General features: G+C 41.0%; 1 protein-coding gene across 4 annotated transcripts in view; it reads right to left on the reverse strand.

Annotated features, from left to right (window-relative positions):
- The window catches only part of entpd5a (ectonucleoside triphosphate diphosphohydrolase 5a), a 45,113-nt gene that overhangs the window by 19,691 nt on the left and 1,930 nt on the right, over positions 1–23,492 (reverse strand). The window contains exons 2-6 of one of the 4 annotated variants that reach the window (XM_068038643.1): positions 6,076–6,153; positions 5,071–5,305; positions 4,170–4,246; positions 1,477–1,620; positions 169–244 (exon numbers count right to left, since the gene is read on the reverse strand). In XM_068038643.1, coding sequence (XP_067894744.1) covers positions 169–244; positions 1,477–1,620; positions 4,170–4,246; positions 5,071–5,299 — 526 coding nt within the window. In that variant the 5' untranslated portion in view covers positions 5,300–5,305; positions 6,076–6,153. Of the gene's footprint in view, positions 1–168; positions 245–1,476; positions 1,621–4,169; positions 4,247–5,070; positions 5,372–6,075; positions 6,154–23,492 lie in introns of all 4 variants that reach the window. The other 3 variants (XM_068038642.1, XM_068038644.1, XM_068038645.1) reach the window with 3 other exon arrangements.

A 23,492-nucleotide genomic window follows, 5' to 3' on the forward strand; every position in this document is an offset into this window, starting at 1 on the left:
ATTAATTGTTCATAAAATTTATACAGGGTCTTAGAATTAGATTGTCCTTTCAATCCCAAATTATGTAGCAGAAAATGGCCAATTCCCCAGATCAAACCCCCAGTATAGACACATAATTTTCAGCAGTAGAGGAAAAATTTAAAGCACAGTATAGATTTTGGTACCAACCTTCATATGTTCCATTCATTATACTAACACAGTCATCTGGTACTAGAAAAGGGGAATCCTCAAATAGTTCCTGGACCTAGATTGAGAATACACACATCAGTGCAATTGCAGATTTATTTTACACTATGCCCATATGATTTCTTACATCTCTTTTCACCTCCCTCAAGGTTAGATTCTTATTTCTACTGATTCCATCCCCAAAAAGTTCCTCCCAATTCTCCCATTCCCCCCCCTCCCCCAATTATGTTTCCACCTCTCCTGATAATGATCCTTCCTAAGGATATAGTTCCCTTGAGGCCAGCAGTGCTTCAGTACCACACAAGCAAGTTCATACTTGAAACGTAGGTGTTGCTAGCATTTATTGTCCATCTCTAGCGTCCTGAGAAGATGGTGATAGGTCTTCTTCTTGATGGTGGTGCAACACACCTGAGTGGCTTGTTAGACCATTTCAAAGGACAGTTAAAAGTTAAGAGTTACATATAGGCCAGTCTAGGTAAGGACAGTAGATTTCATTTCCTAAAAAGGAAATTAGTGAACCAGTTTTGTAATTACAACAACTGCATGGTCACTTTTATTGATAAAGGTTTTTTTATTTTCAGATTTGAAAAAAATTTTTAAAACTCAATTCAAATTCTCAAACTGCCATGGTGGGTTTTGAACTCAGGATGAAAATAAGGATCATTGTCTGTATCTAGTTAGTGCATTGATTTCTGTTGCTTTAGTCAAAAAGACAGATCAATCTGAGTTATGGACTTCTCCATGGCCACAATCAAAACTTTTCCCTCATAAGATGGCATAGTTACAATCATCATACCATTCCTTAGTCTTCAAATTGTTACAAAGCTTGGATGATAATGGTGCAAAATCTGTAAACAAGGCCACTGATTCATAATAACTGGAAAAGTCATAGAGACTCTCTATGACTTTTCCAGTTATTATAAATCAGTGGCCTTGTTTACAGATTTTGCACCATCACCATCCAAGCTTTGTAACAATTTGAAGACTAAGGAATGGTATGATGATTGTAACTATGCCATCTTATGCGGGGAAAAGTTTTGATTATAGCCATGGAGAAGTCCATAACTCAGACTGATCTGTCTTTTATAGGACTCTAGCATTTGGGGATTACATTGTTACTCCACCCATCGCAGGAAAACTGTAAATCAGTGGTCATGCCTGTAAAATTTTAACGCCAAGACACCAGAGAGGACCAACATACTGAATCTGTCTTATTTTCATGGACTTGAGTGTAACTGCATCAATACAGTTGAGTTTTTACAATGGCACCAATATATTACAACATCATACCTCCAATAGCAAAGCTTGTGCTTTCTGCTCAGGAAGCAGTCGCAGTCCTGCCGTGGCTTTTAATACCACAGGGGTAGTATGCCAGTGAGTTGAAGGTATTGTCTGCTTTGCTACGTTCAGTAGTTCACGGACAGTCTCTGCACCCTAAAATGCAACAACACACGACTCTAAACATCAGGCCTCCCTCTGTCTGTTTTACACAATTCACTGAGTGTACCACAGCTGGTTACTGGGGCACAGAAATTGATTTAAACCATAGCATAATAAACAAAGCCTTGAGTTAACACTTTGTTGCCAATGAAGATAGGCACTGTTTGACTTTGCACAATGCCTTTTTATATTTCAAAGTTGTGTGTAATTCATTAAAATTCAGTCAGTCTTCTACAAGATGATGATGAAACACCATAAGAGTCAATGGTGCTCAAGCTAGACCTACATATTTGTATATGCAATGGCTGTGATCAATAATTCCTTTTCTAATTACATGCAATTTTGGGGATTGGATTGCAAAATTCTGTTCATCTTCCTCTTAATAACCATAAACCAGTGGTCTTGATATTTTTCTGAGATCACAAGAGTTGCCAGAACTGCATCGTCATTAAAAAAAGACACACTGAATACCACTAGCAAAGCACTGTGTGACTTGTGGAATTTCTCCCTCCAACCCCTCTGCCAAGTTGTTTCAAGGATCTTGCCTTGGCCCCCCTCCTATTTCTCATCTACATGTCACCCCTCGGTGACATCATCTGAAAACACGGTGTCAGTTTCCACATGTATGCCAACGATACCCAGCTCTTCCTCACCATCAGCTCTGTTGATCCCTCCACTGTCTCTAAATATCACACTGCTTGTCCAACATCCAGTACAGGATGAGCTGAAATTTATTTCACTTAAAAATTGGGAAGACTGAAGCTATCGTCTTTAGTCACTGTAACAAACTCTACCAACTACATCCCGCTCTCCCTGGTAAACCAGGCTGTTTACAACCTTGGTGTCATATTTGACCCCCGAGGTGAGCTTCTGACCACTCAAGGGAATGCTGCACTACCTGCCTGGTCCTCCTTGACTGTCTGGCGGTCATCCATTCCCTCCCTCTGCCTACTCACTCTTAAGCTGCAGAATAATGACCTCCAGAAATGTGCTATCCACATAGCTCTCAGCCTTGCAGATGTGCCCGGAGCTCAAGCGCCTCCAGTTGACATTTCCTGCACATGTCATTGTCCAGGATATGAGAAGCATCCTGAAGTTCCCACATGGAACAGGATGCGAATTTTACAGGACTGAGGTGCCCTGCCATCCTTCTATTTATTAGTGTATTAATTAAATTAAGAGAAATAAACTTAAGACTTAAATAAACTCTCACCAGCTACTCACCAATCAGCTCCTTCCTTTGTGCTGATGTCACTTTATTTTATAAGTAGTTATATTATTTAAATGTTTTACTTATCTATACATCTCAGATTTTAAGTTAGTGAAAAATTAGGAATCCTTTACTGTTACTATCCATCTTTAATTTTAACTTTATCTCCCTTGATCTGATTAATTAAACACCAATTGTAATTAAATGATAACTTACATAATAAACAATGTATAAAATATAAGTTATAAAGTTTATGTATTTTATCAAATCGGCTTACTTTTAGTTTTTATACTAATTAATTTATCCGACTTGCGTTGTAGGTGGATTAAGTTAAACGCTCACCAGTGGACTCATCCCTGCATGCCTCCTTGTGTGTTGACATCACTATACAATTTTATTCTCTCCTGTGCCATTCACCTTTGTAACATCACTCGGCTCTGCCCCTGCCTCAGCTCATCAGCTGCTGAAACCCTCATTCATGCCTTTATTACCTCTAGACTTGACTATTCTAACACACTTCTGGCTGGTCTCCACTTTCTACTCTTCATAAACTTGAGGTCATCCAAAATTCTGCTGCTTGTGTCCTAATTCACATCAAGTCCCATTCGCCCATCAGCCCTGTGTTTGCTGACTTACACTGGCTCCCAGTTAAGAAATGCCTCGATTTTTAAAATTGTCCTTCGTGTTTTCACATCTCTCCATGACTTTGTCCCATCCCTATCCCTAACTTCTTCCAGCCCCACTGCTCTCCAAGATATTTGCACCCTTCCAATTCTGTCCTCTTGAGTATCCCTGGTTTTAATTGCTCCACCATTGGTGGCTGTGCCATCAGCTGCCAAACGCACTAAGCACTGGAATTCCCTCCCTAAACCTCTCTATCTCTGTCTCTCTCCTCCTCTAAGATGCTCATTTAAACCTACTTCTTTGACTAAGCTTTTGGTTATCTGCCCTAAAAACTCACTATGTGGATCTAGGGCAAATTTTGTTTGATAATGCTCCTGTGAAGTGCTTTGGGCCATTTTATTAAAGGTCCCCTGCACTTAAGCACTGATGTCACTTGGAACTTTGTTCCTTGCGTTACAGCAGTTAAAATGCAGAGTATTAACCTTTACCCACTAAAGGTGTTAGAAGTTCTGCCTTTCTAGTTTGTTCAGCAATTCAAAATTTTCCAGGTCAACCAGCAATCTGGAGTCATATTTGGAGAGACAGCTGGCTTGATTACTGTTGCTTCTACTGCACAGATTACACTGCAGAACATGTTAACTACTGCTAGGCTGTCATTTGCAACCCAACCAAATAATTCAATTCATCTATAAAGAAATGCAGTACCCACCTGCTCAGGGTCATCTACATAGGCTGACAGGCCAGGTTTTACAGATTCAAAGATTTCACTGTCCAATTGAGGGGGCTCTGTTTTAAAAACACATCTGTTATTTATTTGTGGAGTACAGTAAATTTTGTAAAAAGCATTCATCTCAGGTTGGGTACGCAACGAGAAGGAAGACGAGCTTTTACACAGTATCCTATCAAATCACTCAAACAGTTTCAAGTATAATGAATTACTTTGAAATGTCGTGACTGGAATCATATAGTACAGAGCAAGATTCAACCAATGGCAATGAGATGAATAATAAATTAATCTATTATTGGTTGTGCCATTGAGGGAGGAATGTTGATCGGAAAACTTCTTTCTCTTTTTTGAATAGAGTCATGGGGATCTAATCCTTATTTCTGATCTTACAGAGTGTGACACCAGGTGGAAAAGTAAAATGGGGAGAAATAAAAAAAAGTTGCATGAGAGGCTAGTATAATGCTGTTCTTACAAAACAAAGTAAACCAGCATCTGTAAAGGCCCTCAACTAAACCAGTGTCCATTGACAGCTCGACATGTAGACGACAGGTTTAATGAGGGCAAATTTACCGCTGAAATAAAATTAGTGAGGAAAGGTAAATATATTAACAACCTTATTTTGGGTTTAGTCACCTGGTTAATATGGGCATGGAATGTTACAAATACAGTACACCTGCTGTATGTGTACCTGCTATACCATTACAAAATATAAAACTTGGGACATTTAGTAACAATTTGTTTATTGGAACACTACCAGAAATCTGCCAGCAGCAGCATTAAATATATGTAGATTCAACTGTGCCAAATACAAAATCATGGAAGACTTCATCACAATAAACCAGTAGCCTCATTACATAGAGAAATGCAAACTGATTGTACTCACCAGGGTCCTTATGAATGAAAGAGTATATGTGTATGCGTGTCCCAGTGCTTCCAGCATCGAACATGATTCCATAAAACACGTTGGATATATTTAAAGAGGTTAACTTTGAAGGCAAGATATCCTGATTTTCAATTCCATATTGTGGGCTGTAAACATCTGCTTCTGACAACATAATGCAAGCCAGGGAGACAATGAACACCAGAACCAAGAGGCTCCTCGAGAATTCCATCTTTTCCTACAGGAAGAAATGTTGGCAATGGAGGTGGTGGTGACTTGTGGAATCTAATCGGATTTTACAAATCTAGAACAACAAATTTTGTTAAATAGTTTCTCGTGTGTTTTGACCCAAGTTTACTTGTTGGCAGCCTCTCCCATGACAGCCACTTTTTTTTTTATCCCTTACACCATCCAAAGTTTGCATAAAAGCTGAGGGAAATGGAACCAAATATTAGCAGTTCACACATGCATACATTTCCAAAAATTACATTTTAACAGAAATGGATGTTAAAATACAAATGTAAATATTGAGTAATGAGTATAGTAACTATATTCATTAATCCAGCAGAGTTTAGACCTCTGTGTAGCTGCACTTAAGTAATAGAGTTTCAGCATAGTTTCAACTATACATACTTATATTCTTTCAAATTAAATTAATGTTAAGACTTCCACCTTAAAAAAGCACACTTAAAAAAAATTCTTGTTGCTTTCTGCTTAAAGTGAGGCAATGCAGAGCATATCGTCGACTAATCTAAACTAGGGGTCAGTGGACACAAATAGATTTTACTGTTAAGATGAGCTCTGATTGCAACTTAAAGCTATTCTAACAAGCAGCTGTTTTTAGTGTATGGTCTAAATCTGATTCACTATGCAGAATTTGTCTCTCCCAGTTCACCAGCCAAACAGATTAAAGATGCTTTGCAAGATTATTTGTCCTGATGTTAAGAAAATTTATGAAAAACAAATTTAGAAAAAATACCCACAGATACAGCAAGTTTGAAGTGTTACCTTCCTGTGGGGAGTATGATAATGGTTTGGGGCAAGACCATCCAATGGATTACAACCACTCCAACAAACGCAAGATGGCTGCAGGGGTGGGAGAAAGAAGTGGGATTAGCAACTCAGTTAGTAATGGAAGATTTTTTCAAAAAAAGGGGACAGTGCTAACCTGGTAATTACAGGGTCAGTCAGTGGGAGAGAAATAAATTGCAATCTTTAATTAAAGATGAAAAGAAAATAATTAGAAGTCACCATGGATTTCAGACAGGAAGATAATGCTTGACAAACCTAAGAGTTTTTTTGAGGAGGTAATACATGGGAAATGGACTTTCAAAAAGCCTTTGACAAGGTACCACATACGAGAACATTGGAGAAGATTGAAGAATATGGAATTGGGGCAAGTAGCAAATTGGATTAAAAGCTGTTTAGAAGGGAGGAGACAAAGAGCGAGTGTTTATCAGAGTGGTTGGAAATGGGATCTGTCCTGGAACTACTTGCATTCTTGTGGACATCAATAATTTGGGTATAGAGCTAGATGGAGTGATTTCCAAATGTGATGATACTAAAATAATAAAAGACTTGCATTTATATGGCACCTTTCATGACCATTGGATGTCTCAAAGCACTTTACAGCCAATGAAGTACTTATTGAAGACTAGTCACTGTTGGAATGTATGAAATATGGTAGCCGGTATACGCACAGAAAACTCCCACAAACTGCAATGTGATAGTGACCAGACAATCTGTTTTTGTGATATTGGTTGAGGGATAAATATTGGCCAGGACACCAGGGACACCCTGCTCTTCTTTGAAATAGTGCCATGGGATCTTATACATCCACCCAAGCAGCCAGATGGGGCCTTGGTTCAATGTCTCATCCAAAAGACGGCATCTCCAACAGTGCAGCACTCCCTCAGTACTGCACTGGAGCGTCAGTCTAGATTTTTGTGCCCAAGCCCTGAAGTGAGACTTGAATCTGAATCTCATGACTCAGAGGAGAGACTGCTACCAACTGAGCCATGGCTAACCTCTAAATAGGAGTAAATAATTCTGGAGAAGGGGATATTGAAGAGATGGCAGAATGAGCAGAAAAAAAATGGCAGATGAAATTCAAAGTCAATAAATGTGAGGTAGTACATTTTGGTTTAATAAAAGTAATAGTTATACTTTGAATGGAGAAGATTGGGGAAAAGCAGAGCAATTTGGAGATTCAGCTTCACAAGACATTAAAAATACCTCAATAGATTAAGGCCATAAATAAGCTGGTGGGATACTGAATTTATGGCAACAGGCATGCAACATGAAAAAGTTAGATGTAATGGTGAATCTATACATTAATAATACAGTTGGAGTACTGTTTGTAGTTTTTGGCTCCAAACTATAGGAAACATGTTGAGACAATAGAGAGGATGGCAGTGATTCACTAAGATGCAGCCCAGTATGAGGAACTATAAACATGGTGACAACATGAAAAAAAGGGTTGTTTTCAACAGAACAGAAGAGATTACAAGATAAGTTGTTTGGTGTTTAAAATTATGAAGGGACGGGACAGAGTAGATAGAAAGGATGTTTTGTGTGGTTGAGCAGTTTAAATTGAAGGAACATAAATACAACATTAATGCAAGAAATTTTAGGACAGAGAACAGGAGGATAGTGAAATCCACTATCAAAGTTGGTGATTGAAGTAGAGATCATGTTAACATTTAAGAATAGGTTAGGTGGTGGAAGGAACGATGAAAAAAGGGATTGGAGGAAAGAGCAGACTCAAGATTAGGACGATTGCTCATGTAGAGGATAAAGAGCAATGTAGACTGGTTTCTACACACGATTGAACAGAATAACATTTTCACAGAGAATTTCACATTTCCGATCTTTCTTCATAATATTAACACATTTTGCAAATTTTACCCTCGCCACGAGCCTACTTCAACAGTACAAACTAGTATGGCTAAACTGATTGGCACTCACTGAGGGAAAAAGAAGAACTTTCTGCCTCTCTCAAGCTCTTTAGTCAGACAGATGTTAGAAAGTGAAACACGCTACCAGAAGGAGTAGTTGGGGCGACTAGCATTGAGGCATTTAAGGGTAAGCTAGATAAACACGTGGGAGAAAGGTATAGAAGGTTATGTTGATAGGGTTCGACGAACAGAGGTGGGAGAAGGCTTACGTGGAGCTTAAATAACAGCATGGACCAGCTAGACCAAATCACCTGTTTCTGTGCTGTACATTCTATGTAAACTTAAAATTAATGCAGACTGACTTCTCCACTGAAAGAGATATTTCTTGTGAAGGTTACACACAAGACATGGCTTGTATTATATTGTCTGCATAGATAGTAGCAAACAAATCTCATCTTTTACCAAATTAATTACGAAATAACTTTAGCACAGAGGAAGTAATCTCACAAACCTCTGTTGCAGGAAAGTGTATGGATATGAACCAACAGAAGGAGAAATAGAAATATCAGTATTTATCAAGAAAAACATATTGTACATATTGGCAGGTTCTCTGCCCTTATCTGATCTCCGAAGTACATTCTGTCTCATGATCTGTATATCTGCCACCAGGACCAGATTCTTACTGTAAAAATTTCCCTTTATCAATGGCTGTGCCAATTGACTTTGGTATTTGAATGGCTTATGCACTACTGAGCTTTGGACACAAGGCCAATGTGAAAATGGTACAAGTTATGCAATTCCAGAACTTTCTCAATGATGCAGTAAAACCTTGTTTGAATATTGTTAAAATTAAATCACCAGCTTGTTCTCCTCCTCAGGCTGATGTACACAGTTTTAAAGGTATCTGTATCCCTAACTATACTGTCAAAGTGTTCATTCATCATGTGTCAGTTAGCGCAATGATTATCAGCAGGCTATTCAACCATACCAAGAGGTGGGACAGGACAAAAACACTACAGCTCAGCTCGTCCTGTTTTTATCTAGCATGCACACACCATCAATCACGATCAGGAGCAGGGATAGTACCTACTTTACCCCCAGCCTACCACTCCTAGCCTGGTAACACTAATCACAGAATGATACAGCACAAAGAGAGGCCATTAGTTCCATCGTACCTCTGCCGGCTCTTTGGTAGAGCTATCCAATTAATTCCACTCCCCTGCTCTTTCCCCACAGCCCTTGAATTTTCTTTTTTACTTTCAAGTATTTATCCAATTCTTTTTTGAAAGCTACTATTAAATCTGCTTCCACCACCCTTTCAGGCAGTGCATTCCAGATCACAGCAATTCATGCGTAAAAAAGATGTTTTCCCATGTTGCCTTTGGTTGTTTTGCCAATCACATTAAAACGGTGTCTTCTGGTTACTGACCCTTCTGCCACCCTTCAAGATTTTGAACACATCTATCAAATTTCTTAATCTTCTCTGCTCCAAGAAGAACAACTCAGCTTCTCTAGTCTCTCCACATATCTAAAGTTCCTCATCCCTGGTACCAGTCTGGTGAATCTCTTCTGCATCCTCTCCATTACATGGAAGTGGTTATCTCTGGTTTGTATGGCTCAGTGTCACATCCTTGCTACATCTTCATCAGAAAAGCACTACTAATAACTTATAATGAAAATGCTGGCACCAAATGATCGACAGAGCAAAGGAGAACATCTCTGATCAAGGGGAAACAGCAGTTGGAGTTGTGATATGCATAATCTTTTTTTTTTTAGGGATTCCAGATACATGTATACCCATTAGTGCCTCTCACTTGTCTATATAGCAAACTTTAAAATTGTTAAATCATCCAGAACAGATACTGGGTGGGCGCAATTTTCAACTTACTGCTAGAGTGTAAAGCCAGCATTGTGAATTGCAGTCACTGTTGTAATGTAGGAAATGCAGAAGTCAATTTGTGTGCAGCAAAATCCCACAAACAGCAATGATAGTCTGTATTAGTTGAGGGATAAATACTGGGAAGAACTTCTCTATTCTGTGAATAGTGCCATAAGATCTTTTAAGTCCACTTCAGGGGTCAGATGGGGCCTCGATTTAATGTCTCATTCAAAAGGGGGCATCTCCAACAGTGCAGAACTCCCTCAGTACTACACTGAAATGTCAACCTTGATAATGTGCTCAAGTTTCTGGAGTGAGGCTTAACCCACAACCTACTGACTCAGGTGAGAGTGCTACCTAGAGACAAGGCTGACATTTGCAGCAAATTTAGAGAAATGGTGAATATTTTTTAGACCAATCCATCAATCTAACTGATATCTTCTTCTGAACTTTCTCATTTCCACCTACTAGCAGAGAAGGATGTTCAGAACAGTGACACCCACTAGGATAACTTCACTCACTGGCTGTGGAAAAACGCTGACCATGGTGTACTGCATTGTCTAGTTTGTGGACTAACCTTGACCCTACTGTTTTTAATGGACAAACCCGAACTGCATCAACATTTACAGGATACACTGTAGTATCCTACTTTGTTTGGTTTTGACAATAATAGTTAAAGAAGTTTTTAAGATTAATTGTGGACAGAGCAAGCACATTATGTAGGTCAGGGGTGAAGAGGCAAAGCATATGCTGAATTCGATAAGTTTGCATGCCATCAGATACAAGGCTTTATGCAACTTGAAAAGGTCATGCAGCCACAACGGCGAGTTAGTTTCTCCCCTCTAATTGCTCTGATTCCTATCTTACAAATCACAATCCTTGCTAACACTAGATTTCAGTTTATATCTTTTTACACCTTCCAGTCACAGAAAACTCTTAATTTTCTTTTGCAAAGAACAACAGCACAGTGCACTACATTAAGTTACAGCTTATTCTTGTAAACCCAGATCATTACACAAAGCAGCAATTACAGTTACGTTACAAGAGTTTTGTTTTTTTTGTTGAAAGTTTAGAATTCCGTGTGTTTTTAAAAACTGAGATAAAGGATTATTTTGTTTTTTTTTTATTTAGAGATACAGCACTGAAACAGGCCCTTCGGAAGAATTCCTGCCTCAAGAGTGATTCCTGTTGCCTCTTGTGTTTTGGGAGATCCTGAAATCTCAAGAAAGCTTCTATTGCCAGACTGCTGCTTCGAAACCCTAGCAGACCTGTTGCTACACCCTTTGCTGAAAGAGCTGTGTGACGCCTGCTACAGATGAATTGCCTTGATCACCTATCCATCACAGACTGTTCAACAACCTCGTCTGGAGAGTCTTTGAGTGGCATCTGACTATTCGACTCTGGGACACCTGACCATACTGGAAACATCCTACCAGAGTGTGATAAACTCAATCATTTTATTGTTCCTTTTTATTCCTAAGAAACAGCTGTATACGAAAACATCCTTTTGCCCTGGTGAACCGTTTTTTTTCAATGTACGTGTGTGTGCATGAGGGTTAGGAAGAATAAGATGTTTGAAAAGAATTCTCTCACATATAGAGTTATCTCATCATTGTTTAAGACTTAGTTTATGCATAGTTAATTTTGTTGTTGTTTAAAGAAACCTGGTTTGGTGTGCTTTATTCTAGCGGACAAAGTGCTTAATTTGGCTATTCTCTGATAGGTGGGAAACTTTACTAATATGCTGTGACCTGTGGAGTAGTGGGACTGAATTAACAGTGCATTACTCCCGCCTTGGTCGTAACACAGTTAATTGCAAAGAGGCAACACGTAAGCTGTTATTTGCCAACTAAAATCTGTGGCCCATACACAGGAAGCACTACAGATCATCGTGAACCATTTCTTTGAAGCACCAAAGGCATTCGGCCTTACCATCAGCCTGAAGTAAACAGAAATGCTGTTCCAACCCCCACCCCGTGGAAATTACAACCCACCACAGCTCAATATCAATGACGAAAATCTCAACACTCGATCAATTCACATATCATGGCAGCATTATTTCAAATGACGCCTCCAACATTGACAATTGCATGTCTAAAGCCAACAGCTCTTTTGGTCACCTCTCTAAACAAGTCTGGAAAAATCACTCCTTGTGCATTTCCATGAAAATCCAGGTGTACAGTGTGTTATCATTATTATCCTCTATGGATCAGAATCTTAGGTGCTGTACATTAAACAAATTAAGCTACTTGAACACATCCTTCAACGCTGCTTGCGCTCCATCATATCAAATGGCAGGACTACATTACAAATATTGAAGTCAAAGTGTGAATTTACCCAGCATTGAGAGCATTCTCCTATGACGACAGGGTATGTGTCATATATGGAGGACACCAGAATGCAAAAAGCAGTGCTGTATGCACAACTGTCTCTTGGGAAGAGGAATTGAGGTGCTCCGCAGAAACATTTCGAGGACCAGCTGAAGAAACAACTCTCCTTGACTGACGTCAAGCAATGGACATGGAAGCAGAAATCTGCTGACAGGAACAACTGATACTCAAAATCAGGAATGCTACGCACAGGATTGAATCCTTAAGACGCAAAGCTGTAGGACAGAAATGTCAAAACGGAAGAAAACTGCTTTGCCCGGGCTCCCCAGATCAAGAATTCCTGTGCCCCAAATGTTCAAGAGCCTGCAGATCTATAATTGGACTGTTTAGCTACCAGCGAGCGTGCCTGCACCCATAGAGCTGAATCTTCACTTGATCTTCGTCTAACCATCATCATCATCAAAATCTTAGATATGTAGATGTGATATTCCTAATGGCTTTTAAGTGAGTGCAGAGTTTTGATGTTTAATTCAATGAAATGTTTCCTACTGAAACTGCAACAAGCTTGGAAGGGCAGTAATCAGTCAGGGCTTATGGTCTTACATAGAAACATAGAAAATAGCAGAAGTAGGCCATTTGGCCCTTTGAGCCTGCTCTGCCATTCATTATCATCATGGCTGATCATCCAACTCAGTAGCCTGTTCCTGCTTTCGCCCCATACCCTTTGATCCCTTTAGGCCCAAGAGCTATATCTAACTCCTTTTTGAAAGCATTCAATGTTTTGGCCACAACTGCTTTCTGTGGTAGTGAATTCCACAGGCTCACCACTCTCTGGGTGAAGAAATTTCTCCTCATCTCAGTCCTGAAAAGTTTACCCTGTATCCTTAGACTATGACCCCTGTTTCTGGACTTCCCCACCATTGGGAACATCCTTCCTGCATCTACCCTGTCAAGTCCTGTTAGAATTTTATAGGTTTCTATGAGAACCCCCCTCACTCTTTTGGACTCCAGCAAATATAATCCTAACTGACTCAATCTCTCCTCATACATCAGTCCCACCATCCCAGGAATCAGTCTGGTAAACCTTCGCTGCACTCACTCTATAGCAAGAACATCCTTTCTCAGATAAGGAGACCAAAACTACACAAAATATTCCAGGTGTGGCCTCACCAAGGCCCTGTATAATTGCAGCAAGACATCCCTGCTTTTGTACTTGAATCCTCTCGCTATGAAGGCCAGCATACCATTTGCCTTTTTTACCACCTGTTGCACCTGCATGCTGACCTTCAGCAACTGGTGTACGAGAACACCCAGGTCTCGCTGCACATTTCCCTCTCTCAGTTTGTAGCCATTCAGATAATAATCTGCCTTTCTGTTTTTGCTACCAAAGTGGATAACCTCACATTTATCCACATTATACTGCATCTGCCATGCATTAGCCCACTCACTCAACTTCTCTAAATCACCCTGAAGCCTCTCTGCATCCTCCTCACAACTCACCCTCCCACCCAGTTTTGTGTCATCTACAAATTTGGAGATATTACATTTATTTCCCTCATTTAAATCATTAATGTATATTGTAAATAGCTGGGGTCCTAGCACCGATCCTTGCAGTACCCCACCAGTCACTGCCTGCCATTCGAAAAAAGACCCATTTATCCCTACTCTTTGTTTCCTGTCCGCCAACCAATTTTCTATCCATCGCAATACACTACCCCCAATCCCATGCGCTTTAGTTTTACATGCTAATCTCTTATGTGGGACTTTGTCAAAAGCCTTCTGAAAGTCCAAATAAACCACATCCACTGGCTCCCCCTCATCAACTCTACTAGTTACATCCTCAAAGAATTCTAGTAGATTTGTCAAGCATGATTTCCCTTTCGTAAATCCATGCTGACTCTGTCCGATTCTACCACCTTTCTCCAAGTGCTCTGCTATAAAATCTTTAATAATGGACTCGAGAATTTTCCCTACTACCGACGTCAGGCTAACTGGTCTATTATTCCCTGCTTTCTCTCTACCTCCCTTTTTAAATAGTGGGGTTACATTAGCTATCCTCCAATCTGTAGGAAGTGTTCCAGAGTCTATAGAATCTTGGAAGATGATCACCAATGCATCCACTATTTCCAAGGCCACTTCCTTCAGTACTCTGGGATGCATACCATCAGGCCCTGGGGATTTATCGGCCTTCAATCCCATCAATTTTCCCAACACCATTTCTCTACTAATACTGATTTCTTTCAGTTCCTCTCTCTCACTAAGCCTTTTGTTCGCCAACATTTCTGGTATGACATTTGTATCCTCCTTTGTGAAGACAGAACCAAAGTATGCATTTAGTTGGTCAGCCATTTCTTTATTCCCTATAATAAATTCCCCTGTTTCTGACTGTAAGGGACCTACATTTGTCTTCACCAATCTTTTTCTCTTCACATACTTATAGAAACTTTTACAGTCAGTTTCTTATGTTCCCCGCAAGCTTACTCTCGTACTCTATTTTCCCCTTCTTAACCAATCCCTTGGTCCTCCTTTGCTGAATTCTAAATTGTTCCCAATCCTCAGGTCCATTGCAGGGATTGCTGCAGTGTTCCAGTGAACATCAACGCAAGCTCGAGGAACAGCATCTCATCTACCGATTAGGCACACTACAGCCTGCCGGACTGAACATTGAGTTCAATAATTTCAGAGCATGACAGCCCCCCACTTTACTTTCATTTTTAGTCATTTTTAGTTATTTTTTCTTCCCTTTTTTTTGCATTCCTTTTTACATTTTTTACAATCTTTTTTTGCATTTATTTCATTTCATCTTAGTTTGTTCAGTTTGCTTACCCACTGTTTTTTTCAGGTTGTTTTTCTTCAGGTTTGCACTTGCTGATGTTCAATATTCAGTCTATTCACACCTATTCTGTACTAATGCTTTGTCTTTCAACACACCATTAACATATTGTTTGCCTTTGCTCCGTGCCCTTTTGGTCAGCTATGTGGCCTGGTCCAATCTGCACCTTCTCCTTTGTTATCTCTTGCCCAACCCCCACCTCACTTGTTTATAATCTGTGACTTTTCTAATATTTGTCAGTTCCGAAGAAGGGTCACTGACCCGAAACGTTAACTCTGCTTCTCTTTCTACAGATGCTGCCAGACCTGCTGAGTGAATCCAGCATTTCTTGTTTTTGCCTCAGGTCCATTGTTTTTTTCTGGCAAATTTATATGCCTCTTCCTTAGATCTAATGCTATCTCTCATTTCCCTTGTAAGCCATGGTTTGGCTACCTTTCCCGTTTTACTTTTGTGCCAGCCAGGGATAAACAATTGTTCCAGTTCATCCATGCGCTCTTTAAATGTTTCCGATTGCTTATCCACCGTCATCCCTTTAAGTAACGTTTCCCAATCCGTCATGGCCAACTCGCGCCTCATACCTTCGTAGTTTCCTTTACTAAGATTCAGGATCAACTACGTCACTCTCCATCTTGATGAAGAATTCTATCATATTATGGTCGCTCATCCCCGAGGGATGTCCCCAAGGGTCTTGAGGGCCCAATATCCAATAGCTCCTGCTGGAAAATCCCCACATGTAAACAGACTTTGGGCAAGGACTGATTTGGGCTTGGCTGTGATTCCCTCACAGTCAAATAGTCCACTGACGCTCAATCTCTTGTCACACTATGGACGTAGGAGTGGCTGGCTATTTTGGAGCTTTGTTATGATTTAGTAAAAATGACGTAGACTCAGGTGTAGGGAGCAGCATTACAAAGCTTGCAGATGTACTGTAACTTGGCAAAGTAGTAGATCATGTTCAGGATAGTTAGTCGTTGGCTTCAGGATAACTTAGACAGGACAGTGAAACAGGGAGAAGTATAGCAGATGAAATTCAATACGGAGAAGTTTGAAGTGATGCAATTTTGGAGGACTAACATGGAAAGACAGTACACTATAAATGGCACAATTTGAAAAATATAGATAAGCAGGGGGAACTTGGTGTCCTTAGAGACAAATCCTTAAAGGTGGCAGGGCAAGTTGATATGGGATAGTTTAAAAAAAGCTCATGGGTTACTTGTGTCTATAAATAGAGGAAACAGAATATTAAATCATGAATATAGATCATGCTGAGCTGTACAAATCACTGGTTAGGCCTCATCTGGAGTACTGTGGGTGATTCTGGACATCACATTTCAGGAAAGATATAAAAGGTATTAGAAAGGGTACAGAGGACATTTGAAATAAAAACAAGAAATGCTGGAACCACTCAGCAGGTCTGGCAGCATCTGTGGAAAGAGAAGCAGAGTTAACATTTCGGTTCAGTGACCCTTCTTCGGAACATTTACAGAGGACATTTACCTGGGATAAGGAACTTCAGTCATAAAGAGAGGTTGGAAAAGTTAGGATTGTTCTTGGAACAGAGAAGGTCAAGAGGTGACCCAATAGAGGTTTTACATAGGAACATAGGAAGGTAGGAACAGGAGCAGGCCATTCAGCCTATCCCACCATTCATTGAGATCATTGCTGATCTGCGGCCTACCTCCATATACCTGTCTTTGGCCCATATCCCTTAATATCTTTGCTTAACAAAAATCTATCTATCTCAGATTTAAAATTAACAACTATTCTAGCTTCAACTGCTGTTTGTGGGAGAGAGTTCCAAACCTCTACCACCCTTTGCATGAAGAAGTGCTTCCTAACATCTCTCCTGAACGGTCTGGCCCTAATTTTGAGACTATGCCCCCTAATTTTAGAATCTGCAACCAGTGGAAATAGTTTATCTTTATCTAGCCTGTCTTTTCCTGTTAATATCTTGAAGACTTCAATCAGATCACCCCTTAACCATCTAAATTCTAGCAAAAACAGGTTCCAGGTCTTCTCGCCCTGTCCCGTGCCCCAGACCTTTCCCCCCATCAAACCCCCAGAGCTTCTCTGGAGGAAATGTAGTTCAGTCTGCAGTCACAAATGAGGTGCACATGCATGGTTCTGGTGGAGCGCTGGATGGTCTTTGGGTTCAGCCCCCGTACAGGTCCGCATATGCAAAAGGACAGCTGAAATGCCTTGCAATTAATCACTCCGCATAATGTCAGACTTATTTAAAATTTTCCATTAGAATTAGAACATTACAGCGCAGTACAGGCCCTTTGGCCCTCGATGTTGCGCCGACCTGTGAAACCATCTGACCTACACTATTCCATTTTCATCCATATGTCTATCCAATGACCACTTAAATGCCCTTAAAGTTGGCGAGTCTACTACTGCTGCAGGCAGGGCGTTCCACGCCCCTACTACTCTGAGTAAAGAAACTACCTCTGACATCTGTCCTATATCTATCACCCCTCAACTTAAAGCTATGTCCTCTCGTGTTTGCCATCACCATCCGAGGAAAAAGACTCTCACTATCCACCCTATCTAACCCTCTGATTATCTTATATGTCTCTATTAAGTCACCTCTCCTCCTCCTTCTCTCCAACGAAAACAACCTCAAGTCCCTCAGCCTTTCCTCGTAAGACCTTCCCTCCATACCAGGCAACATCCTAGTAAATCTCCTCTGCACCCTTTCCAAAGTTTCCACATCCTTCCTATAATGCGGTGACCAGAACTGCACGCAATACTCCAGGTGCGGCCTCACCAGAGTTTTGTACAGCTGCAGCATGACTTCGTGGCTCCGAAACTCGATCCCCCTACTAATAAAAGGTAACACACCATATGCCTTCTTAACAGCCCTATTAAATCCCTGAAAGTTGCTACCCAGGTTATGTACCTGGACACCAAGATCCCTCTGCTCATCTACACTACCAAGAATCTTCCCATTAGCCCAGTACTCTGCATTCCTGTTACTCCTTCCAAAAGTGAATCACCTTACACTTTTCCGCATTAAACTCCATTTGCCATCTCTCAGCCCAGCTCTGCAGCCTATCTATGTCCCTCTGTACCCTACAACATCCTTCGGCACTATCCACAACTCCACCGACCTTCGTGTCATCCACAAATTTACTAACCCACCCTTCTACACCCTCATCCAGGTCATTTATAAAAATGACAAACAGCAGTGGCCCCAAAACTGATCCTTGCGGTACACCACTAGTAACTAAACTCCAGGATGAACATTTGCCATCAACCACCACCCTCTGTCTTCTTTCAGCTAGCCAATTTCTGATCCAAAGCTCTAAATCACCTTCAACCCCATACTTCTGTATTTTCTGCAATAGCCTACCGTGGGGAACCTTATCACCTAGTCTGTCAACACCTCCTTGCAATTTTATGCGATCATCTAGACTGTCTACAATGCCGCCTAACTTTGTATTATCAGCAAATTTGGATATATGACTTACTATGCCATTATCCAAGTCGTTAATGAATAATATGAATAAATGAGCCCCCAACACAAATCCCTGTGGGACACCACTAGTCACATCCTGCCAATCAGAGTACTTACCTATTATCCCCACTCTCTGTCGCCTACCATTCAACCAACTTCCTAACCATGTCAATAATTTGCCCTCAACTCCATGGGCTTCTACCTCAGTTAACAGTCTCTTATGTGAGACTTTATCAAATGACTTCCGAAAGTCCATATAAATAACATCCATAGACACAGCGGCACAGTGGCGCAGTGGTTAGCACCGCAGCCTCACAGCTCCAGGGACCCGGGTTCGATTCCGGGTACTGCCTGTGTGGAGTTTGCAAGTTCTCCCTGTGTCTGCGTGGGTTTTCTCCGGGTGCTCCGGTTTCCTCCCACAAGCCAAAAGACTTGCAGGTTGATAGGTAAATTGGCCATTATAAATTGTCACTAGTATAGGTAGGTGGTAGGGAAATATAGGGACAGGTGGGGATGTTTGGTAGGAATATGGGATTAGTGTAGGATTAGTATAAATGGGTGGTTGATGTTCGGCACAGACTCGGTGGGCCGAAGGGCCTGTTTCAGTGCTGTATCTCTAATCAATAATTCCCCTGTCCGCTACCTCAGTCACCTCTTCAAAAAATTCAATGAGATTTGTCAGACATGACCTTCCAGTCATGAATCCATGCTGGCTGTCCCTGATTAACTGAAATTTTTCGAGGTCTTCAGTCACCCTATCCTTGATTATAGACTCCAGCAACTTGCCCACTACAGATGTCAGGTTAACTGGTCTGTAATTTCAAGATGATGAGAGATTTTGATAAGAGTGAATAGGGAAAAACTATTCCCTCCGTTGAATGGGTCAATAACTAGAGGTCACAGATTTAAAATCATTGGAAAGAGATCGAGAGGGGAGATGAGGAGAAATGTTTTCCATTCAGTTGTTGAGATCTGGAACCAGAGGTCAGCAGCGTGTCTGTGGTAAAAAGAACTTTTGGAGGTCTGTGGTAACTCTAAATGTCTTGCTCCAAGCCTAATAAAGAGGGCACTCGTGGTGTTGATTTCTGTCCAGTCGGATGGAGGTTCCCAATGCTACCTCCCATTCAACTGCACATCTCGCTGTCTTTCTTCCCTCCTCCCCCTTCCAAACAAGTCTCTGTGAATCGACACAGCCTGATCTGGAGGTGCGGCCTAAACATGTGCCGCCAATGCTTCAGACAATACGCCAAAGTCATCAGCTTTAGTTTTAGAGATACAGCACTGAAACAGGCCCTTCAGCCCACCGAGTCTGTGCCGACCATCAACCACCCATTTATACTAATCCTACACTAAACCCATATTCCTACCACATCCCCACCTGTTCCTATATTTCCCTACCACCTACCTATACTAGGGGCAATTTATAATGGCCAATTTACCTACCAACCTGCAAGTCTTTTGGCTTATGGGAGGAAACCGGAGCACCCGGAGAAAACCCACGCAGTCACAGGGAGAACTTGCAAACTCCAAACAGGCAGTACCCAGAATCGAACCCGGGTCCCTGGAGCTGTGAGGCTGCGGTGCTAACCACTGCGCCAATGTGCCGCCCTACTTCCTCAAGGTAAAGGAACGGTTCCCAGCCAGAAGATCGGGGACTAGCGCAACTCGCGGAGCATGTATCGGCACACTGCCCCCGGAGGGGTGGGGGGCAGAATCAGTGAGCGCCGCTAGACATCTACTATCACTTGGCCGAAGGAACTGTGATGTCTCTGGCACCAATTGGGCATTGCAAACTTCATTCTCAGATATGTAGGTGAGGGAATGGGATTATCCCTAAAACATACAATCCAATTACACATTGAAGACATATTCTTTCTACACAGTTCATACAGGCTTAGTTCTTGAGGTAGCCGTTATTTTTGCAGAAAAAAAGAATACGATGAGTGCATTCCAGCCAGAGAGCCGTATCTTGGTGTGGCCACTGTATAATTCAACTACTTTTACGGGTGTGAAGAAGTGTAGTTGAGGTAGCTGTGGGAGTCGGTGGGCTAATAATGAATATTAATAGACAGCCTATCCCCAGAGATAGAAACAGAGAAGTCGAGGAAGGGAAGGGAAATATCGGAGATGGACCATGGTCCAGTGAACATCAACGCAAGCTCGAGGAATAGCACCTCATTTACCGAGTAGGCACGCCATAGCCTGCCGGACTGAACACTGAGTTCAATAATTTCAGAGCATAACAGGCCCCCCTTTTTATTTTTAGTCATTTTTTCTTTTTTATGTGTTTATTTTATTTTAGTTTATTTCTACTGTACCTACCCACTTTTTTTTTTTTACATGTTTGTGCTTGGGGCCAGGCTGTTCAGTTTTCTGTCAATTAACACCCTCTCTTTACTAATGCTTTGTCTTTCAGCACACCATTAACATACCGTTTGCCTTTGCTCCATGACCTTCTGGTCAGTTATTCTCTGTGACCTTGTCCTATCAACACTTTCACTTTCGTTATCTCTTGCCCCACCCCGCTTTACTTGCTTAAAACCTATTACATTTCTAGCCTCTGCCAGTTCTGATGAAGGGTCACTGACCTGAAATGTTAACTCTGCTTCTCTCTCCACAGATGCTGCCAGACCTGCTGAGTATTTCCAGCATTTCTTGTTTTGACCTTTAAGTATTGTTTTAGTTAAATTGTCGGTACCGTGGAAACGTAGTCAAATTTTTCAGTTGCTACTGAGGCTAAAGTGCTGCTGTAAAATGCATTTTAGTAGCCTGCAATGTTTAGGACATCTATGTTTAAAAAGACCTTGATCAAAAAATGTAATCTCACTTAAATGACACAAAGCAAGAATATGCTCTCTAATGTCTTTAATGTGGCTGACAGTCCATTTTCTTGGAGTTGAGTAATGAATAATTTGTGCATTACATTGCAATAAATACTTTTTATTCCATATGAAGCAAGTGCATTGTGTTGCTGAAGGTCTTATGAGCTGTAGTTAAACTCTTGCAGATTATTTTACGTGAGCTGTGAATATGTGAACGTTTTGATATTTCCACTTTCACACCACTGACAGCCAGGTGGATAGTTGACCATTTTTTCCCTGTTGTGATTAAGTATGGATATCAATTGACATTAGGTTGGCTATACACTTTGTCTACAGATTAATTGCCCCCATATCCACAGCTGAGTCAATAATTTTGCCAAATGTCCATGGTGCAAAACATTTGGTGCCTATCCCTGTCTGGAATGTTGTATGTAAAAAGGTGGTGGAAGCTGATTCCATAAATAACATAAAACAGGGAGTTGGAAAGGTACTTGAGGTTGAGGAAATTACGGGGTTACGGACAAAAAGCTGCAACCTAGGAACTAAGCACATCAGTTCTTTCAAAGAGCCAGCACAGCATGATGAGCCAAATGGCCTCATTTGTGTTGCAAACTATATGATTCACTCCAGCAAGAATATAAAGGGAGGGTGGGGAAAAGAAAGTAAGAATCAACCACATTTGCTGTGGATCTGGAGTCACATGTAGGCCAGCAGATTTCAGAAGGACATTAGTGAACCAGATGGGTTTTTACAACAATCAACAATGGTTTCATGGCCATCATTAGAATAGCTTTGAATTCCAGATTTATTAATTGAATTCAAATTCCACCTTCTGCTGTGGTGGGATTCGAACCCATGTCCCCAGAGCAATACCTGGGTCTCTGGGTTACTAGTCCAGTGACAATACCAGTATGCCACCACCTCCCCAGTGAGAGGAGCATAGCTTGGTATGCCTGATTATGACATCACTTCCAACAGATCTCATTAGATAGTGAACAGGAATGGAAACCATGCCCTCTTTTTCCCTTTCTAGCCTGGGGACAGAAGCCAACAGTTGTATCTTCCCAGACATCAGCTAAATTGCAAGTGATTTGGGGCCAAACCTGCAACCTTTCTGCTCTGCTACAGATTTAAAGTATTTGGTAAGAAAAGCAAAAGCGACATGAGGAAAAACTTTTTCATGCAGAGAGTGGTTAAGTGGTTAATGCACTGCCTGTGAGTGTGGTGGAGACAGGTTCAATTGAAGCATTCAAAAGGGAATTAGACTGTTACATGAAAAGGAAGAATGTGCAGGGTTACGGGGGAATGGAACTGAGTAAACCGCTCTTTTGGAGAGCCGGTGCAGACACCACGGGCCGATTGGCCTCCTTCTGCACTGTAACAATTCTGTGATTCTGTTTATGTGATTCTATACAACTAAGTAACATACTAAGTGTCAGCCATGGCTCAGTTAGTAGCACTTTTGTCTTGGTGTCAAAAGGTTGTGAGTTCAAGTCCCACTCCAGAGACTTGAGCACAAAAATCCAGGATAACAGTCCAGTGCAATACTGAGGGAGTGCGCACTATTGGGAGTGCTATTTTTTGGATGAGACATGAACCCTTCTGCTGTCTCAGATGGATGCAAAAGATCCTATGGGGAGTCCGTACTGGCGTCCTGGTGAATATTTATGCCTCAAATCAACATCACTAAATTAGATTATTTATTCATTATCACATTGCTGTGTTTGGGAGCTTGCTGTGTGCAAATTGGCTGCTGCAATTCCAACATTACAAGAGTGAATTCAAAACGTTTCATTACCTATAATGCATTCTGGAGTGTCCCGAGGTTTTGAAAGGCGCTAAAGAAATGCAAATTGTTCTTTTTCTTTCATATTAAACAAATTCATTTACTCAAAGCCATTGGGAGAGCCCTAGGAGGCAATTTTAAAAGGAAAACAATGGACTACTGCATAGCATCAATAAGAGTCACAGCTAAACAAAGCACAATAGAGTAAATAAGTTTCCCATTATCTAGAAAATCCTTTAGTACATCTAAAATAAAAGCTCTTTCCCTTCATCTCCTGAAGACTCCTCTAGTACCTCAATCACGTGATCTTAGATAGTGAATGTTAACAATACACTAAATTGTTAGAGAAATCAATGTAGGTCCCAATCCTGCTCCCAGGTTTGATTTATGGCCTGTGCTGAGTTATCTGATTTTAGCA

This window comes from Heterodontus francisci, chromosome 9 (genome assembly GCF_036365525.1).
Source record: "Heterodontus francisci isolate sHetFra1 chromosome 9, sHetFra1.hap1, whole genome shotgun sequence".
NCBI classification, from domain to species: domain Eukaryota; kingdom Metazoa; phylum Chordata; class Chondrichthyes; order Heterodontiformes; family Heterodontidae; genus Heterodontus; species Heterodontus francisci.